Source organism: Mauremys mutica, chromosome 6 (genome assembly GCF_020497125.1).
Source record: "Mauremys mutica isolate MM-2020 ecotype Southern chromosome 6, ASM2049712v1, whole genome shotgun sequence".
Taxonomy (NCBI): Eukaryota; Metazoa; Chordata; order Testudines; family Geoemydidae; genus Mauremys; species Mauremys mutica.
The window spans coordinates 94,256,194-94,278,566 of NC_059077.1; the positions used below are offsets into that span (position 1 = coordinate 94,256,194).

The 22,373-nt window shown below is 40.7% G+C and overlaps 1 protein-coding gene across 1 annotated transcript in view; it reads right to left on the minus strand.

Annotated features, from left to right (window-relative positions):
• Positions 1 to 11,546, minus strand: part of TRPM6 (transient receptor potential cation channel subfamily M member 6) — a 125,542-nt gene extending 113,996 nt beyond the window's left edge. Inside the window, exon 1 of the mRNA XM_045022164.1 lies at positions 11,197 to 11,546. Coding sequence (XP_044878099.1) covers positions 11,197 to 11,397 — 201 coding nt within the window. The 5' untranslated portion in view covers positions 11,398 to 11,546. The remainder of the gene's footprint in view (positions 1 to 11,196) is intronic.
• Positions 11,547 to 22,373: the final 10,827 nt, after the last annotated feature.

Consider the following 22,373-nt stretch of genomic DNA (forward strand, 5'->3'; position numbering starts at 1 on the left):
TTATGGTGGACGAAAAGCTGAATATGAGTCAACAGTGTGCCCTTGTTGCCAAGAAGGCTAATGGCACTTTGGGTTGTATAAGTAGGGGCATTTCCAGCAGATCGAGGGATGTGATCATTCCCCTCTATTCAGCACTGGTGAGGCCTCATTTGGAGTACTGTGTCCAGTTTTGGGCCCCACACTACAAGAAGGATGTGGATAAATTGGAGAGAGTCCAGCGGAGGGCAACAAAAATGATTAGGGGGCTGGAGCACATGACTTACGAGGAGAGGCTGAGGGAACTGAGATTGTTTAGCCTGCAGAAGAGAAGAATGAGGGGGGATTTGATAGCTGCTTTCAACTACCTGAAAGGGGGTTCCAAAGAGGATGGATCTAGACTGTTCTCAGTGGTAGAAGATGACAGAACAAGGAGTAATGGTCTCAAGTTGCAGAGGGGGAGGTTTAGGTTGGACATTAGGAAAAACTTTTTCACTAGTAGGGTGGTGAAGAACTGGAATGGGTTACCTAGGGAGGTGGTGGAATCTCCTTGCTTAGAGGTTTTTACGGTCAGGCTTGACAAAGCCCTGGCTGGGATGATTTAGTTGGGTTTGGTCCTGCTTTGAGCAGGGGGTTGGACTAGATGACCTCCTGAGGTCCCTTCCAACCCTGAGATTCTATGATTCTATGATATAGCAGCACTGCCTATCAGGCCTCACAAACTCACTATACCTAACACATTGATGTCATGGTATTTATCTATAAAGAATGTTGTGTAAAGAATTAAATGAAAACTTATACTGGTCATCCTAATCATTGCATGGTGTACGTACAGGTAACAATTAAAAAGTTGTGGGTATGTACTAAAAATATGCTCAAACCATGAAACAAGCCAAGCTTGGTAAACAAGTTTGTCCAGACAAGGAATTTTGATTTGCCTGTCTGCATAAGTCTGGAATGTAAATGGAGCAGGGTAGGCCAAAGCCAATGGGATCTAACATTTGCATCTAAACTCAACAGGAACAGCAAAATAACAAGAGGATGAGAAAAGAGTCCCTGGCACCAGCACTGTGGGAACCAACAGCAAGAATCAAGTATCAGAGGGGTAGCCGTGGTAGTCTGGATCTGTAAAAGCAGCAAAGAATCCTGTGGCACCTTATAGACTTACAGACGTTTTGCAGCATGAGCTTTCATGGGTGAATACCCACTTCGTCGGATGCAAGTAGTGGAAATTTCCAGGGGCAGGTATATATATGCAAGCAAGAAGCAAGCTAGAGATAACGAGGTTAGTTCAATTAGGGAGGATGAGGCCCTGTTCTAGCAGTAGAGGTGTGAAAACCAAGGGAGGAGAAACTGGTTCTGTAGTTGGCAAGCCATTCACAGTCTTTGTTTAATCCTGAGCTGATGGTGTCAAATTTGCAGATGAACTGAAGCTCAGCAGTTTCTCTTTGAAGTCTGGTCCTGAAGTTTTTTTGCTGCAGGATGGCCACCTTAAGATCTGCTATTGTGTGGCCAGGCAGGTTGAAGTGTTCTCCTACAGGTTTTTGTATATTGCCATTCCTAATATCTGATTTGTGTCCATTTATCCTTTTCCTTAGAGACTGTCCAGTTTGGCCGATGTACATAGCAGAGGGGCATTGCTGGCATATGATGGCGTATATTACATTGGTGGATGTGCAGGTGAATGAACCAGTCATGGTGTGGCTGATCTGGTTAGGTCCTGTGATGGTGTCGCTGGTATAGATATGTGGGCAGAGTTGACATCGAGGTTTGTTGCATGGATTTGTTCCTGAGCTAGAGTTACTATGGTGTGGTGTGCAGTTACTGGTGAGAATATGCTTCAGGTTGGCAGGTTGTCTGTGGGCGAGGACTGGCCTGCCACCCAAGGCCTGTGAAAGTGTGGGATCATTGTCCAGGATGGGTTGTAGATCCCTGATGATGCGTTGGAGGGGTTTTAGCTGGGGACTGTATGTGATGGCCAGTGGAGTCCTGTTGGTTTCTTTCTTGGGTTTGTCTTGCAGTAAGAGGCTTCTGAGTACACGTCTGGCTCTGTTGATCTCTAGCTTGCTTCTTGCTTGCATATATATACCTGCCCCTGGAAATTTCCACTACTTGCATCCGATGAAGTGGGTATTCACCCACGAAAGCTCATGCTGCAAAATGTCTGTTAATCTATAAGGTGCCACAGGATTCTTTGCTGCTTTAACAGCAAGAATGCTTTTCAAAGGTTTACTGAACTATAAAGGCAGGGGGAGGGAGAGAGACATGGTTATCCATCACTGAGGGAACAAAGAGGTCAGCATCTTCTGTATCCATGAATGGTGGATCCCCAGCCATGTGGGTTGGTGATGCTGAGAGGTGGCTTTATGGGAAAAATTGCCTTAGACAACGATTGTAGCCTGTTAAATTTTAGTCTCTAGAAAGTGTGTTATACTTTTGTTTTATTTGTAACTATTTTCGGTTTGTATTACCTTTGCTTATTATCACTTAAGCTCTGGTCTTTTTAGTAAACTTATTCTTGGCTTTATTATAAGTTCATCACAGTGCAATATATTAAATTGCTGATCCCCAGATGATCTAACAGGGTGGTGTGTATATGGTCACTTTGGAGACAGCAGATTTGGTAATTTCTGGGAGCGTCCAGTGACAGGGGCTGAGTACTTCAGAGGAATGCTTTTTAATGAGGTTTGGGGTCAGAGTGCACCTAAGGGTAACCTGCAAGGCAAAACAGAGGCTGGCAGAGCTTTAGAGGAGATGGGGGGGAGGGGCAGCTATCAGACTGGCATGTACATAAGAACGGCTGTACCGGGTCAGACCAAAGGTCCATCTAGCCCAGTATCTGTCTACCGGCAGTGACCAATGCCAGGTGCCCCAGAGGGAGTGAACCTAACAGGCAATGATCAAGTGATCTCTCTCCTGCCATCCATCTCCAGCCTCTGACAAACAGAGGCTAGGGACACCATTCCTTACCCATCCTGGCTAATAGCCATTTATGGACTTAACCACCATGAATTTATCCAGTTCCCTTTTAAACGCCGTTATAGTCCTGGCCTTCACAACCTCCTCAGGCAAGGCGTTCCACAAGTTGAAATGGAGATGACATACAGTTTAGTTCCAACAAGTCCTCCCTCACTGAGGCAGGGGGTTACAAGGTAACTCACACCAAACCCTTACACATAAAGCCAAAGACAGTTATACAAATGTCACAGTGCTTTGCACTATTTTATAACCAGCTGATTATCCCCCAACTAGTAGTAGAAAATGGAGAAGGTCTGGTTATATTTCAGCCTCACTACTACATTCCAATATTTTGGAACAAAAGTATAGTTATGTTTACTTAAATATCAATATTATGATATCAGTAATCATCACTGACCCTGTTTTCTTATGCTCCCTTCACCAGGCTTCAGGAGCAGCAGAGCTCCCTACTCAGTGCCAGCATGAGTTTGTAAGCTTGTCCGTCGTGTGTGTGTGTGTGTGTGTGTGTGTGTGTGAGAGAGAGAGAGAGAACAGTATGTCCCCATGCCAGGAGAGAGGGGGGTAAAAACAGTGCAGTGCATCCCCCTTTGGGGCGAGGGATGAAAGCAGCATAGACCCCAGCACTGCTCCTGCTCTGCTGGCTCTGGACAGTGTATTTCTGTAAATGGCTGCCCCTGTGTGGGAGTGAGGACAGACAGCCCAGATGTGCCTGCCTTTAAGATGCAATACAGGCAGGGTACTTGCTTTTTGTGTGTGTGTGTGTCTGTGCTGCTGCCTTATTGGTTACTTCCAGTTTCACACGGTGTCTGGTTGACCAGTCAGTCCATAATTCTGGTGTTCATATATTTTAGGTTCTTCTGTATTTGAAAAGTGGATTCAATTTCCTTACTGAAGTCATCATTGCAACTTTCCATAGGCAGACTTTCCCCTGTTGGAGCACTAACAGAGCAAGAGCCAACACTATCCAGGGATGAATCTGGCCCTAGGACTATTAAAATCTATTATGTTTTGTTAAGACACCAGCCACTGTGGTACACAGAAGCAACTGAGAAAAACAGAATGACAGCAGAATAGAATTTGTTGTTGCCTAGTACATTTAATACTTAAGATATCCCAAAGTTCTTTACAAATACATTAGACTCTCTTTTGCCTTGCATCTTATACATTTACTAACATTATGGGGTTGTGCTTTACACCTACCTTGAACTCATGTTGCATTGGTGTAAAATAACTAAACAAGATCAGGGGCGGCTCTAAGCCCCAGCACGCCAAGTGCGTGCTTGGGGCGGCATGCTGCAGGGGGCGTTCTGCCGATTGCCAGGAGGGCGGCAGGCAGCTCCGGTGGACCTCCCGCAGGCGTGCCTGCGGAGGGTCCCGGAGGGTCCGCTGGTCCCGTGGCCCGGTGGACCTCCCGCAGTCCACCAAGCCGCGGGACCAGCGGACCGCGGGACCAGCGGACCCTCCGCAGGCATGCCTGTGGGAGGTCCACTAGAGCCGCCTGCCGCCCACCCGGTGACCAGCAGAGCGCCCCCCGCGGCATGCCGCCGTGCTTGGGGCGGCGAAATGTCTAGAGCCGCCCCTGAACAAGATACAGGGCAACAGAGAATCATTGCCAGAAAGGCAGTCTATCTTCCAAAGCTGCACAGGTTCAACTTTAAAACAGTTTTTTCAATGATTTAATTATACCCGTGCAAAGTACAATGTGGCACTCTGAATTTGATTGATATATATTATATAAATAATAAAGTATATACAAGCAATTAAATTAAGCTAAATCAGTATACATCAATATAAAATTTAAATTGAATTAAGAGTGTCCACACTGTGTTTTGCACTGGTTTAGCCAAGTCATTTCAAAACACGTTGTTAATTAAAATGGTACATCTGAACAGAAACAAGGGGTAAAAATTTCAAAAATGCTTAAGTGACTTAGGTGACTAGTCTCAATTTCAAAGGAGACTTAAGACCTTAGGTTTCATTGATTTTCAATGGGACTGAGGCTCCTAGAGGCTTTTGAAAATGTCACTTTTGAAAATGGGGCTTTTAGAAGTTTTACCCAAGGCTAAATGTGGAATCCTGAAAGTACTTTGTAATAGCGTGCACATGCACCCAGACACAGATTTAGTGAGATCAGACTTTGTTTTATGGACAGAAAGAATATTGACCCATATACTTTGGTTATCTGCTAGTCTCTAAAACTATTATTAGACCTTTATACTTCCACCTGGATTGTCACAGACATAGAAGAGAAATCAGAAAATATTTTAAACTGCTATTGTCTTCCTTTGTTCTCCCTAACCCTGACAGATACATAGGTACATTTAAAGAGATGGAGTCCACCTCACCAAGAAGAGGAAGAGCATCTTCGCACAATGACTTGCCAACCTAGTGAGGACAGGACAGCTTTACACTAGGTTCAAAGGGGACAGGTGACCTAAGCATAAGTATAAAACAGGTGACATTAGGGTGACCAGATGTCCTGATTTCCCGATTTTTGGGTCTTTTTCTTATATAGGTTCCTATTATCCCCCACCCCAGTCCCGATTTTTCACACTTGCTGTCTGGTCACCCTAGGTGACATTAACAGAGAAATAAATGTTGGGGAGAGGGGAGACATGAAAAATTACAATAGGATCATAGGAGCAACAAGAGGGAAATCAGTGGGGGAATCTGTTCAACAGCTCAGATGTCTATACACAAATTCAAGGAGTATGGAGAATAAACAGGAAAAACTGGAAGTATTAGCACACAATCTAAATTATGACTTAATTGGCATCACAGAGGCTTAATGGGATAAGTCACATGACTGAAATATTGGTATAGAGGGGTGTAGTTTTTTCAGGAAGGACAGGCAGGATAAAAAGGGAGGAGGTGTTACACTATACATCAAGAATATATTTACTTGCTCTGCGGTCCAGAATGAAGTCAAAGGCAGACCAGTTGAAAGACTCTGATTAAATATAAAATGGATAAAAAATAGGGATGACATCATGGTAGGGGTCTACTATAGACTATCAAATCAGGAAGGAAACGGATGAGGCATTTCTAGAACAAATAACAGAAATATCCAAGCCACATGAACTAGTAGCAATGGGGAACTTTATCTACCAGACATTAGTTGGAAAAGTAATATGGGAACACACACAATTTCTGGTAAGTTCTTAGAATGTATTGGGGATAACTTTTTGTTTCAGAAAGCGGAAAAAGAAACTGGGGGCAGCCATTTTAGACTCAATTCTGACCAACAGGGAGAAATTGGTAGCAAATCTGAAAGTGGAAGTTAATTTGGGTGAAAATGATCATGAAGTGACAGATTTTGAGATTCTAAGGAAAGAAAAGAATGAGACCAGTAAAGTAAGGACCATTGGTGCTGACTCTGTGGGTGCTCCGGAGCTGCAGCACCCATGGGGAAAAATTAGTGGGTGCTCTGCATCCACCAGCAGCAAGCTCCCCCTCCCACCCCATGTTCTCCTTCCCCCCTGAGCGTGCCGCATTCCTGCTCCTCCGCCTACCTCCCAACGTTTCCCACCTGGCCGCCGCCAAACAGCTGTTTGGCAGCATTAGTAAGCTCCAGGAGGGAGGGGGAGGAGCAGGAATGTGGCGTGCTCAGGGGAGGAGGCAGGGAAGAGACAGGGCCAGGGTGGAGATTTGGGGAAGGAGTTGGAATATTGGCAGGGAGGTGGCGGAGTTGGGGGTGGACTTTGGGGAAGCAGTGGGAAGAGGTGGGGAAGGGGCAGGGCCTCATGAAAGCGGTGGAGTTGGGGTGGGGCCAGGGGCAGAGGTGGGTCAAGCACCCACAGGAAAGAGGGGAAGTCAGTGCCTATGGTAAGGACAATGGACTTCAAAAAAGCAGGTTTTAAACAGACTCTGAGAATTGTTAGGTAAGGCCCCAAGGGAAGAAAATCTAAGGGAAAAAGGAGTTCAGGAGAGCTGGCAGTTTCTCAAGGATAAAATATTGAGGCACAACTGTAAACTATCCTGATGCAAAGGAAAGATAGGAAGAATATAAGAGACCATCAGGAGCTCTTTAATGACCTCAAAATCAAAAAGAAATCCTACACATAGGTGCAAACTTTCTAATTTCCCCGGGGGTGCTTGACCCGTGCTCTGTCCCAGGCCTCCCCTCCACCCCATCCTTGCCTTGCCTCTTCCCACTCCTGCCCCGTTCTGCCTCCTCCCCCTCAGCGCCTCCTGCATGTCACTGAACAGCTAATCCCGGCTGGTGGGAGGTGCTCAGGGGGAGGGAGAGGAGCTGAGCACCAACTAATTCTTTCCTGTGCATGCTCCAGCCCCAGAGCACCCACGGAGTCAGCACCTATGATACTAGGAGGAAAAAACTTTCTAACTCTAAGCATAGTTAAGTTCTGGAATTGGCTTCTAAAGGAGATTGTGGAATCCCAGATTTTTAAGAACTCATTGGACAAGCACCTGTCAAGGCTAGCCTAGGTATAATTGGTCCTGTTTCGGCACAGGGGGCTGGACTTCATGACTTCTCAAGGCCCCTTCCAGCCCTACATTTCTATGATTTTCTAAACTTGACTGAGGAGAGAGAGTGTTAAGGGGGGAAAATTCCTTTTCCTAGAACTGCTCACTAAAAGATATCCTACACTTCCTCTTTAACATCTGATACTGACTACTCTGTGTAAGATGAAAAGCTGGTCTCTTCCACCAACAGAAGTTTGTCCAATAAAAGTTATTACCTCATCCACCTTGTCTCTCTACATACTGCACTAGACTGACATGGGCAGCTCCTATTTTCCTGAATATAACAGTTACAAGGACTTCAACAACAGTCCCGTATCAATGAGCAAGCGTATTAGGCAAACCTCAGCTAGTGTAATAGCTGCTTGCAGTGCTGTTGTAGCTGTGTTGGTCCCATGATATAAGAGAGACAAGTTGGTGAGGTAATACCTTTTACTGGACCAAACCTGTGGATAAGAGAGACAAGTTTTCAAGTTTACACAGAGCTCTTCTTCAGGTCTGGGAATTGTACTCAGAATGTTACAGCTAAATAGGAGGTGGAACAGATTAGAATAGTACATATTTCATGGGACCAACCATTCAAGGTGAAGTGGTCTGTTAGCATTTAGTGCACTGGATGAGGTACACCACATGTTGGGATAGGCATGTGTAGGACCCATGGATCTCGTAAGGTGTGTTGTGGAGGGTGTTGATCATTGTAGCAGAGGAGATGTGTCTGGGGGGTTTTCAATTTGTTGTTCTGGTACGATCTGGTGCCACTTTAAGTTGGCATGTCCTGGTCTGTGGGGAGCTTGCTTCTATGATGATGTTAGAGCAGTGGTTCTCAAACTTTTGTATTGGTGATCCCTTTCACACAGCAAGCCTTTGAGTGTGACCCTCCCCCCCCCCATAAATTAAAAACACTTTTTTATATTTAACACTATTTTAAATGCTGGAGGTGAAGCAGAGCTTGAGGGTGGAGACTGACAGCTCACGACCCCCCAAGGGGTCAGGCCCCTCAGTTTGATAACCCCTGTGTTAGAAAGGTTTCCGGGGTTGTTTGAAGGCCAGAAAGGGAACCTCGGGAAAGATTTCTTTCAGGATGTGGTCCCCATCAAGTATAGGTTGTAATTGTTTAATGATACCCCATATAGGTGGTGTGGTAGGTAGCAACCACAGGTGGGCAGTTGGAGAGGGTTTCATTTCTGTATTGAGGCAGGTTTTCTCAATGTACTAGGTGGCCCATGTGATCTACTTCTGTGGTGGAGTGTCCTTGTTTGGTAAAGGCAATTTTAAGTACATTAAGGTGTGTAATTTTCCTCTTTGGAAAATATTCTGTGCTATCCAAGTGCCTGGCTGTCAATAACAAATTGCTAGGTGTGTTTGGGCTGGTTACTGGATCTATGAAAGTAGGTGTGGTGATCTGTGGGTTTCTGGTATATAGTTGCCTGTAGAGTTCCATTGTTGAAGCTGATTGTGGTGTGGTCCAGGAAGTTGAGCTAACGTGGGAGTGTTCTAGAGATAGTTTAATGGATGGGTTGAAGTTGGGGTGGAAATCTATGAAGAAGTTTAACAATGTGATAAGCAGCAAATGATCTAAATTGCCACTATGTGGATCCTTATCACTTCAGATAAACACAGTAGGTTCCCAGATTGTTATAATATACCACAAGCAATTCAAAAGGAATCCAGTAAATTGGTTTGAAAACACAAAATGTCCTTCCATTAAAAATAATTAAACCATAGCCAATAATTCCAATCTTAGATACTTAAAAGTTAGACCCCTAAAGCCATATTTAAGCGCCTAAATAAAAGTAAGCTGATTGTAGAGGTGCTGAGAACTACAACTCCCATTGATTTCCATGAGAGCTGTACTGCACAGCACCACTGAAAATCAGCTCTTATTTAGGTGCCCAGATAGGAATTTAGTGGAATAGAGACCCAAGATGTAAAGTGTTGGCCCCATTTTTAGTGGAGTTCAAGAAGATTTATTTTATACTTTTAAAATGATATTCACGCACGATTGTTTGCACAAAGGCATCGTATTTGACTGCAGATATATCTCTCCTCTTAGTGGCTACAAACAATACTGAATTTTATTAACTGACTCAGAAGGGATTATGCTTGTGATCTATTGCCGAAGGATGCAAAACAGATGGGTCTATATAGCATGTCACCAACTCAAACTGCATGATAAGGACTGAATAAAGACTGGGAGTGGATGGGTCACTACAAAAACTAATTTTCCCCTGCTGATACTCACACCTTCTTGTCAACTGTTTGAAATGGGCCGCCTTGATTACATTGGCCTCATTAGCACTACAGAAGTGATTTTTCACTGACCTCCCACTTGGTAAGGCAACTTCCATCTTTTCGTGTGCTGTCTCCTGTATCTTCCACTCCATGCATCTGATGAAGTGGGTTTTAGCCCACAAAAGCTTATACCCAAATAAATTTGTTAGTCTCTAAGGTGCCACAAGGTGCTGATACAGACTAACACGGCTACCACTCTGAAACCTGAATGGTATGTGTTTTTCTTAAAGCTACAGATCCTGGAAGCATGTGACTCTCATCTCTAACTTTTTAAAGTCATTTGTAGAGATCACAGTTGCACAGAAAATTGAAATCCTAATGACTCAAAAACCAGAAGGCAATTTTTATATAGTGTAAAACCACAAGATGTTTTGGTGCCTGACTCAGGATATTTGAATACTTGGGGTTGGGAACACTGTTGTACAGTGCTAGTGTAATTAAACATCAGTTTTGCTTGAGGCCTTTGGCTACTACCACAATACAAATATTAAATTAAATTAAATTAAAAAATGAGGAATCTGATGGTACAAGTCCATATCTACACAAACGTCTACAATCATTAGCACCAAAAAAACAAAACAAAACAATTTAAAAAAAACACATGAAAATTGATTTACATTTAAGTATGCTAGAGTGTAATGTTTTCTCTCACAGCATGGAGACCCAAGGAACCCATTCTCTCCTCCATGTCATTTTTCACTTTCAAGCTAAATGTGTTGTTGGTTACAAATGAATGTAAACGTTACTCATTAAACACAGCTACTCATTAAACAGCAGGTAATATCCCCAACCAGCGCAAAAAAAAAAGTGTCTTATCTAAAGGCATTGTAGATCCATTAGGTCAACTGCTCTAGGGAGACGGATATCCATTCCTTACTCAGAGGATAGTCCCATTTAAGTCAATGGGAGTTTTGCCTGATTAAAGACTTTGTTCTTTTTGTGTTTCTTCAGAATCCCTTCAGCTCTGTCCTCATCTCGATCCCTGCCACGGAATAATTGGGGGATCGTTTCTCCGCCACCCCCAGGGTTCAGTCTGTGTAAATCCATTTTGATAACGCCAAACATACACTTTACATCCACAATACATGGCTCATTGTAGCACAACACAGAGCAGTAATAGAACCTTCCCCTACGCGATATTAAAATGAACGGGGGGGGGGGGGTTGGAGAGAGAGAAAAGCTTTCAAGATACAATAAATCACATCAAAGCAAATTAGGGCACAGAACCAGACTTGCCGCACCCACGTTCTCTCCCTGGTGCTGCCTAAAGCAGCTGGGCTGGGTGCTTGGAACAACTTTCCATCGCTTGGAACGTGGGTCAGCTTGTAAAGGGTTGCGGGCAGAGATCCGGGAGGAAGCAGGCGAGCCCTAGGACCAGGGAGGAGAAGCTGCAGAGGAGGACAACTAAGGATCGCAGCTTAACACGCCCCCTCCCTCTCCCCCCGGAGACGGCGGGACTCGCCTTACCTTCAGCGGGACTTTCATCTCGTCCTGCTTCCTCCCGCTCGCCGGGGGCTGGGAATCGGGACTGGTTTGCAGGTCTCTGTGCTCACCCCGCCCTGACAGCCCTTCGTGAGCAGGGTGTCGCCATCCCTCTCCCCGCCTGCTGCTCCTGCACACCGAGCCTAGCTGCGAGAAGAGGAGGTCCCTCCAAGCGGGCATCTCCATCTCCTCCTGCCGGGCTCCATAAAGACTTGATCCTTAGACCACTGCTGGAGAGGGGGTGGTTAATGTTCCACTCCCCTTATCGGTGACTTAATCTCTCTTTATGGCTCATCTTCAATCACAAGGCTCTGCAGGGCGCTCGCGGAACAAGCTGTGGCTCATTTGCACAGCAGTTTAGCAATGAGTCACAGCAAGGTCACGGTGTGCATCATCCATGCTGAAGTGTCTTTGCTGCGTCTCCTGCCACAACCATCCCAGCATGACACACCCTGAAGCATCGCGTTGCTATTATGAAGTATAGGCAGTAGGGTGACCAGACAGCAAGTGTGAAAAATCGGGACAGGGGGTGGGAGGAAATAGGATCCCATTTAAGAAAAAGCCCCAAATATCAGGACTGTCCCTATAAAATCGGGACATCTGGTCACACTAATAGGCAGGGGAGGTGGGTTTTTTGGGAGGGTGGGGGGTTTGAGTGTTTGAAAGAACAGTTACAGTTTAGGGATAAAATCAAAATTTCACGAGGAACCAGGTATGGTGTAAAACTAGGTTTGGGTGCGGGGAGGTTCCAAAAAAATCCTGCAAAGTTTCAAATTTTTGAAAAATAAACAGGAAAAAAAAACAATTTTTGATACTTTTTCCTCTCACTTTCCCAGCTCTACCAGAGATGGTGGTTAAGTAACAGAGAGCTGTACAAAAGAGCAATGACAAGATTTTTTTTTAAATTGTGTAGCCCTCTATACCAGGTACCCATAGGCAACCCCCTGCCAAGTTTCAAGTTTTTTCTCCTAAACATGGGGGTGCTAAAGCATCTCAAAGAAAAAGGTCACCATGACTTTTTACCATGGGCAAAACAATGTATTTTTCTCTAACCTCATTCTCAAAACCAGCCGAGTCACTCTGGGCGACATTTTCCAATAAATACATAAATTCAGCCTGAGGCACACACCTAGCATGGAAATTTTCAGCCCAAACAGCTCAATCTTGGTAAACTATAAACTGGGTCTTACAATGGGAAGTGTTCGACAACTTTAGTAACAGACATTGCTAGTAGCACTGCCTATAATGTAGGTCCTGGCTCTGCAATGAGTTGTGCACAGGTATATCCTAGCACCCTCATAGAGCCCTATAGGTTTCATTGTGGGTCCAAGCAGGAGCACACATCTGCCTGTGTTCATTTCAGTGAAGGACGGAGGGCATTTGGCATTTTCACAATTCCATGTTTCTCACACCTCATTACAAACTATATGAATTCTTTCAGTCATGACAGATTTTATGTTTTCCTTGGCATTGGACAGGGCTCAGTGTGGGTTCTCTCTAATACTAATTGCATAAAATCTTTTGTAGTATACTCCACCAATACAATCACCTTAACTCTGTTGTAAACTTTACCACCACATTCACCAATATCTGAAACAAGGATTTTCTAAAGACCCAATATTTGGTACCTCAGGATATATCTAACCTCACATCAGCTAACTCCGGCTTGTGGGGCTTGAGCTGCAAGGCTATAAAACTGCAGTGTAAATGTTTGGGCCATCAGCCCATGCCTGAATATCTATATTACAATTTTACAGCCCTGCAGCCTGAGCTCTGTGAGCATAAGTCGGCTGACATGGGCCAGCTGCAGGTGTTTATTGCAGCGTAGACATACCCTCACAGACCACTTAACTATCATTTTAACTATCAGGAATCTATGCATATTCTACCCTTTTACCACATTATCTCCTTGTGTCTGAATTACTGAGATGTTCCTATTACAATTTTCCTAGAAAATCAATCAATCCTATTTCAACGGGACTCACCTTTAAATCAGAGAGCTCATTTACCCATTCTTTGTCTTCAGTGTATCATTTCTTATCTATAAGGTATTACTAACAGCAACAACATCTACAAGAATAGGTGAGCTTAGCCAGGGGCTCTCTTGTACCCATTAGAATCAAGTCTTCAGAGTGCCATATTCCCTGCTTCTGATATTCCACCTAAGTGCAGTATCTTCTTTTGACCACAATCCAGATATCATACAATCAGAACTGAACCAAAAAGATAAGTTTGAGAACAGCAGATGTTCTTTTCCAGCTTTGTTAAGGTTATAAGAACTTCTCTTCAAAACAAAGATGATTTTAGGGAGACTAATATCCACTTGTTTCCATGCCATATCCAGAACATATATAATATATGTCCACTATGGTCTGATGGATCAAGCCTACTGTTCAGGAAATATACGAAACCCAGGATACTTCACCAGCCTGGCTTTAGCCGGGCAAGATCTACTATAGGAATGTCCATATTTAATTTTGTGCTGAAAGAGCCAACACCCAACTCTGACATACATACAAAGCTGCTACATAGGGAACTCCCAACATGTTTCTTTGTTTCTTCCTCCCCGAACACAAGCTTTGGAAATAGGGTTTAACTTTCACCTTTTCCTATGTACTTGGGCAGAGAATAAGGGTAGAGATGAAAACAAGAATGAGGAACAAAATAACTGAGTCATTACGCACATTGAATCTATTTCCCCCTCCCCCCCCCCATGTTAAGTATCCTCACAGCTTCTTGTCAAAGTGTCTTAAATGGGCCATCTTGATTATCACTACAAACTTTTTTTTTCTCCTGCTGACAACAGTTCATCTTAATTAATTAGCCTCTTAGAGTTGGTTGGGCAACTCCCACCTTTTCATGTTCTCTGTATGTATATATATCTCCTCACTATATGTTCCATTCGATGCGTCCGATGAAGTGAGCTGTAGCCCATGAACGCTTATGCTGAAATAAATTTGTTAGTCTCTAAGGTGCCACAAGTACTCCTGTTCTTTTTGCAGATACAGACTAACACGGCTGCTACTCTGAAAATAATTATTGGTAACAATTGTTTATATGGTTCCTTTCTTCATCTCTACATCTATGAACCCTCATTTGAAAATCTTTAATCCTAGTAAAGATCCTGCTCTAGGCCCTGAATCAGGTTAGACCACAGGCAGAATTCTAAGGTAGAGTGTAATGTTCACATTGAAATTTGTCCAGGAAATAGGATTACACCATTACTCCTATAAAAGTGGTCTATTAACTTTATATATGTAATGGTAATTATATTCATAAACTTTTCATAATGCAATATCTCTCTCTCTCACACACACACACACACCCCATTTTATCATCATTAAAATACATTACACAATCTTAATGTAATGCAAAAAGTTGTTATATTGGGAACAGAGATAGAACTGGTCAAATAAAGTTAATCAAAATGTATTTTTTCCCTTACATTATTTGATAAATACTGTTTAGGCCCTCATTTAGTAAAGCATTAAAGCTCATGCTTGAGTTTTGATCTCAATGAGATTTAGCACATGCTTAAGAGTTTTGATGAATCAGGGCCATAGAGCCAGGTGAATAATTAAAAATATTTGTGTATATGAGTTCTGCAAATATTTTATTTGTAATTTTTTCTTCAGTATTTGCCCAGATCTTATTTGGAATATATTTAAAAAAAACAAAACAAACAAACAAACAAAAACCCTGAATTTGCTTTGTCTTTCCTTGTGGTAACTAGAACATTTTTAAAGTTAATTTTAATTAGCTCTAGTGTTCACCTAGCTGTTGAAGGGGTAAATATAACCAAGTGTATTAGCTGAAAATTCACTACACAGCAGTAGTTAACACGTTGTTGCTGCCAGACATCTCTATATGGATCAAGGACCATCCAAACCGTGATACTGCTCAGCAGCACTTTCAATATTTGTCATTAGAGGTAAAACTTAATGTTTTATTAGACTCAAATTTTTTTTTTGAGTTTACAAAATCTTTTGGAATTCATTTAAACAGTTAAAAAAACATAACTGCATTTGTTTCTTTACAAAAATAATAAAAGTTATCTAAAAATGATCACAGCTGCCCAGGCAAATCCTAACATAAGAGGACAAACTTGGAGGCACCTTTAACTCTTGAACACAAAGGCACAGCCACCTTGGTCCCACCAGCTTGGGTTCTGCATTGAGCCCAATTCAGTCAGACCCAAAAACCAAATAATTCAGTCCTTCAAGCACTTGTGTGTAAATTTTCTCATTTGAGTAATCCCATTGATTTAAATGGGATGATTTATGTGTTAAGTACACAAACATTTGAAGGATCTGGGCCTTAGTAAAGTGAAACATTTTTTCTGGTCACAGATATTGATGTAGGAATATTACAGGTTGAGAATGGGAGGATGGTACCTATACATACTACATATTTCTACAGTGAATAGACCATTTGTTATGAGCAATCCATCCATGTTTTAAAACTGTAAAAAATGAAGTTTAACATTTAGAACTTTGCTTTCCGCAACTATCCTTTCTGTAATAAACAAACAGTACTAGTACCTCTCCATGGTTCTGATCCTGCAAACCTATGCTCATGGGAATGAATAGTCCTTACTCACAGGAGGAAGAGTTTGCAAGATCAAACTTCATGAGATGAGATAGTGTACAGCTTCAAGGGTTCTCTCCTAGTACCTAGGTTTCTTATAGGATCAAGTCCATATTCTTTGAATAGTTGAAGTGCAACTATATACAAAGAGAGCTGAAGTGTGGACATGAATATGTTATTATTGGAAAATCTTATCATGCCCTCCAGAGTCTGCAAGTTCAAGTCCCTGCTGAATGGAGAGCAAAGTGGTCTCTTTTAAAGTAATGAGATGTCATATTAATTGTGTTGTACCTGTTGTCTATGGTTATATTGTAACAATTAATTGCTAGTTCTTGAGTGGCACAGAAATATTTGGTTTTAGTAACTGTGCCACATCTGTAACACAAAAATGAACTTTAAGTTGTATCAAGGATAGAAACAAAATACAAAGAATCAAGGTAATGGGAAATAATTTAATTTTGGTTAAAACTGTCTAGAACAGAAAAAGATACATCAAAAACTGGGAAAACAAACCCCCAAAATTCAACTTTCCCATCAATATTTTACAAGCAATTTAGAGCCTGATCCTGAGATAATGAGTGAGCAAGCTATTATATTCTTACGTATTTACTCTTTTTTTTTTTAGGTGCTCAGTTACTACAATTGTGGGTGTCTCATAAAAACTTACATAAATTAGCAGACAGATGGATCAATCACTGACAAAAAAAGAAATCCAACTACTTTGTTTTTGAGAATGCTATTTAAGTTTTCCTGATCTTAGGAACATATTAAATCCTGGCCCCACAAAAATAAACTGGAGCTTTGCCACTGATTTATATGAGGACAGGATTTAACCCATTGTATACTCTTTTTAATTCATTATCTGTTGAAATATTGCTGTTTTGCTGAGTGATGCTTTTCTTTTTTCCAGTTTTTTTTAATAGAATTTGTAACACACTGCAGGCGAAATTCTGCTCTCTGCTGTGCAAATGGTGCTCCCATGAACAGGTCAAAGGGAGTCACGTGCTTGCATATTAGTTGTGTATGTGAATACAGGTATTGACCTCTAGTAGTATTTGTATTTTGATTCTCTACGGTGAAATGAAAAGCTATTTTTAAAAATAAGTAACTTAAGTCCCCAAATAAATACAAAATATGTATAGATGTGGAGAGTACAAATAAATATATTTTTAAATAATTGGAAATGATTGTCTCCTTCATTACTTATCTGCTGAGTCCTAAGGGCTTAATCCTGCAAACGCTTACTACTAAACTTAGTGTTTAATACTATGGATGGCCCTATTGAAGTCACCATTTTAGTGTCTAAGTGTCATGGCAATAAAATACTACTCTTTTAATGTCTGCAGGATTTAGCTCTAAATTAGAATATTGTTTTTCCCCTGCAAAAACTGATGCTATTTCTATCTCTTATAGTAGAACAATACAGAAGAAACAAAGACCTTGAAAATCAGGTCTTGAAAGGCAAAATGTTTCTTATTTTTATTCATGGGGAATCTGAATGCATATATTCACACATAAAAGGGGAAAACCAAAAAATTCTACTACATAAAATAAGTTAAGATTGAGAGTAGTTATCAGTAATTGAAGGGCAAAACAAACAAACAAACAAACAAAAAACAACCAACCAACCCAAACCACCACCTCCTCATACTAAAGAATGATAATGCATAGTTAAGGCATAAAAGAAATCTTAACCTTACCTTGTAGTTACACCATGCAATCATATTGCTTGTGATTAAGGCATTTTAGTATTTGGGTTTCAGTTCAAGCTGATTTTTTAAAGTCACTTCAGTTTGGATATTATTCATTTTAAGAGGTTTTATTGGGGGGGGAAGTGGGAGTTTACACTGCCCCCAGCCCCTCGCCTTCAGGGTGTCACTATAGAGTGAAACAGAGTACAATTTGGCTGTCAACACTGAACGACTTTGATGCACCTGATTATAAGAAAAAAGCTGTATATTTTCCTCCTTCATGCCATGTATTCCTCCTTACATTGCATGTTGTCTACAAGGAAGTACAAAGTTTTCTCTGAAGCATAGTGCTCCACCATTTAACCATAGAAGGTTTTCCATCATTCATAAAAATGAGTACTTAAAAAGCACATTAATAACTCTCTAGTATGAGCATAGTAGCAAGATTTTATGATACTGTCTGGTCAAAATATACTATGATTGACAACCGACAATTGTAAAACTGTGCGACATTTAGTCTATATCTCTTATTTATCAAATTAATGTGTACAGCATTTATATAATCAGAAGCAAAAATTATCTGTTTGAGATCCCAAGAAGAAAAGGGAGAAGAAACAAACTAACAAAAAAATTACAGAATCTGGAATATAAAAGGTCACAAAGGAAATCCACTCTGCACTTTCCCTTTATAAAGAAACAGGAGGTTTGACACTTAAGGTTTGATCCTATGAGACTACATTATATATGTTTCAATGTAATTAGAAGCATATTATGCATTATTCCAATCAAGGGCATTATAAAACTCAGCTGCGTGTGGCATCATATATTGTGTAAAAGTTCATGTCTATGGTCCTATATATAGAAAACAGAGATAACTAACATTTTCCTTCAAGTTTTCATTGAGGCCACTACAACTTTTTCTTTTAATTTCTTCTTCACAGCCTCGTATTTCTCATGCAGTTTTGTTTCCATGATATTCAAATCAGATCCCTAAAAAATTCTGTCATCATAGAACAAAGAAAAGGTGCAGTACTTCACAAGCCCGTTCCCACTTTCATCAGTTCATTCCAAGAAAATCCAAAAGTAATCTATCCGATTGCCCATACAGTCAACTATGAAATGATATTATCAGAAAACAATTTTCCAGTTTTTCAGATGCTAGCAATAAATAGCATTAAGGAAACTGTTTTTACTTCAGCCAAGAAACAGTCCATAACACTCTGGAATAATTTGCATGGTTTTAATATAGGAAGAATGGTTTTAAGTACATTTGTTCAATGATATTGGATACCATTTCATTGCACAAAAGTGCTCAAATTACCTTCATATTAACAGAACAGTTCACTTAAAGAGAAACACTGATGATTAAAAACTGCATTGCTTACTGTATTGAAATCAAATCCCATAATAAAATATGCAGTTTAAATTCAAGATCATTTTAATGAAGCAAACATATTCTTGTTTTCACTAGTTATTGAAAAGCAGAATCATAAATTAAAACCATAATACATTAGAAATTTCATCATACATTTCAAATGCCTGTTATATACAAATTCTTAAATATTGCCCCTAACAATAACTCTCATTCTTATGAGTTAACATACTTACCTTCTTCATTCCTATGACTAATGAATAAACTTCATGTAGCCTTCAGCCATTGAATTTTAGACTGAAGTTTCCATCCACCACACAATCAGATAAAGCTTGCTTTGCAACTGCAGCTAATGGAAACAGTGCTAAGAAACAATTACTACAAATTTCCATGTGCTTAAATTGAAAGGCTTTCAGAGAGAGAAACAGGGTGATGGACTCTGAAAACTCTGGTGAAATGTTTTTACTGTAATAAAATTGAAGAGCTTGTGTTACCTTGTAATCAGGAACTTGTGCCTTGATCTGCCTTCAGTTGTGAATCACAGTAAAGAAATGATTAACATTCACGTTGTCACTTGCTTGAATTTTCAGCAATGGTTCAGGATAACATTCCAATGAAAACAAAATTTTCCGTTTTACAATATTGTGTATGTACACTGCCACCTACAGTGTCAAGGTTATAACTGTATGCTCTGAAATAATTAACCCAGCCAAATGTCCAGGTTGGTCTAAAAGTTATTTAACATCCTAAGAACATAAGAACAGCTATACTGGGTCAGACCAAAGGTCCATCTAGCCCAGTATCCTGTCTTCAGACAGTGGCCAATGCCAGGTGCCCCAGAGGGGATGAACAGAACAGGTAATCATCAAGTGATCCATCCCATCACCAATTCCAGAGGCTAGGGCCACCATCCCTGCCCATCCTGGCTAATAGCCATTGATGGACCTATCCTTCATGAATGTATTTAGTTCTTTTTTGAACTGCTATAGTCTTGGCCTTCACAACATCCTCTAGCAAAGAGTTCCATAGGTTGACTGTGCGTTGTGTGAAAAAAATACTTCCTTTTGTTTTAAACCTGCTGCCTATTAATTTCATTTGGTGAGCCCCTACTTCGTGTGTTAAGACAAGGAGTAAATAACACTTTATTTACTTTCTTCACACCAGTAATGATTTTTTAGACCTCTATCATATCCCCTACTTAGTCCTTTATTTTCCAAGCTGAAAAGTCCCAGTCTTATTAATCTCTCCTCTTGCGACAGCCATTCCATACCCCTAATCATTTTTGTTGCCCTCTTCTGAACCTTTTCCAATTCCAATGTATCTCTTTTGAGATGGGGCAATCACATCTGCTAGCAGTATTCAAGATGTGGGCATACCGTGGATTTATATAAAGGCAATATGATATTTTGTCTTATCAATCCCTTTCTTTATAGGATTCCCAACTTTCTGTCTGCTTTTTTGACTGCCACTGCCCACTGAGTGATGTTTACAGAGGACTATCCACAATGACTCCAAGATCTCTTTCTTAAGTGGTAACAGCTAATTTAGACCCCATCATTTTATATGTTATAACTGGGATTATGTTTTCCAATGTGCATTACTTTGCATTTATCAACATTGAATTTCCATCTGCCATTTTGTTGCCCACTGACCCAGTTTTGAGAGATCCTTTTGTAGCTCTTCGAGTCTGCTTGGGAGTTCACTCTCTTAAGTATCAGAGGGGTAGCCGAGTTAGACTGGATCTGTAAAAGTAGCAGAGAGCCCTGAGACAGCTTATAGACTAACAGACGTATTGGAGCATGAGCTTTCGTGGGTGAATACCCACTTGTCCCACGAAAGCTCATGCTCCAATACGTCTGTTAGTCTATAAGGTGCCATAGGACTCTTTGCTGCTTTTATCTTAAGTAGTTTTGTATCATCTGCAAATTTTGCCATCTCACTGTTTACCCCTTTTCCCAGATCATTTATGAATATGTTAAATAGGACTGAGCCCAGTACAGACCCCTGGGGGACACCAGCATCACCTAAGGAACACAAGAATTGCTTTGTGACACCAGCAGTCCATCCAATCTAATATTGTCTCTAACTATGTCATACCAGATGCTTCAAGAAAACGTGCAAGAATTATGCTAGGGGCCTGTTAGCACGTAAGTGTCTTCCTGCAAGCTCTTCCCCCGCGAACTCACCCTAGGGATCTTCTACATGCTTTACTCCTGGGGGAATTTTGCACCAAAAAAAATAAAAATTCTGTGCACAACATTTTGAGCTGGCTGAGGAGATATCTGAGCCATTAGTGATTATCTTTGAAATGTCATGGAACACAGGAGAGATTCCAGAGAACTGGAAAAGGGTAAATATAGTGCCCATCTATTTAAAAAAAAAGAAAAAAAAGAAAGACAACCCAGAGAATTACAGACTAGCCAGCTTAACTTCAGTATCTGGAAAGATAATGGAGAAAATAATCAAGCAATCAATTTATAAACACCTAGAAGATAAATCCATGCTGACTTGTTACTTATCAAGAACAAATTGTGTCAAACCAATCTAATAGCTCTCTTTGATAGGGTAACAAGCCTTGGGGGTAGGGTGGAAGTGGTGTATCTTTACTTTAGTAAGGCTTCTGATACTGTTGCGCATGCCCTTCTCATAAAAAACCTTTCACCAACTAGACACTTAAAGGGGTGTTGTGCCCAAAAGCCATTAAGTGGCGTGATTTGTGTTCTAATCTTGAGAATGAGAACAGTTCTGAGTCTTGTACTAAAGAACACATGACCTAAGAGTGAGAATCCTGCACAGATGATATATAGAAAAGAATGATGTATTAGTAACCAAATTTGCCTTTTCAGCATATACAGTGTAAGATATTTAATTTCACACACACATTTTTTTTTTTAAATTCTCTATTCTTCTGCCTCACATTTTCTTACCTGGAATTTTGAAGGTAACTAGGACACCTTTTGAAACAGTAATTGGTTCTAGTCAGTGTTTGGTTCAATAGGCTGCTAAATAACTGGGTAGTGGAGTATGACTGTAACCTTTGTTAATGTGCATGTGATTCATGTTTTACAAAAACATCGCCAGAAATATGGTCAGCTTAAAATATCAAATTAAAAATAATTTTAGGTACTATGCTTGCACCTGACTCCCTTAATAGTTTGTGATTTTATATTATTTTCCTATGATTTAAAAATGATTTTTCTACTTTATTGTTGTATAAATAACCCACAAGAACTTATGTAAATAGGGGAACTCACCACACACAAAGATGTCATCAAATCACAAAATAAAGAAAAAAGAAAGAAAAATCTTATTTTCTACTAACTTCTTTCAGTTATAGTAAACATAGGTGTTATTGAAAAGTACATAATTTTTTAAAAACTTTATGCACAAAAGTGATTTTTAAAAAAAGTTGACTGTGTCCCTTTAAATCCAAGATGCTGTAAAACTTAAATAATAAAAATTGAACAGTCAAAATAAACAATGAAAGCATTAAAAATGGACCTTGATATAGT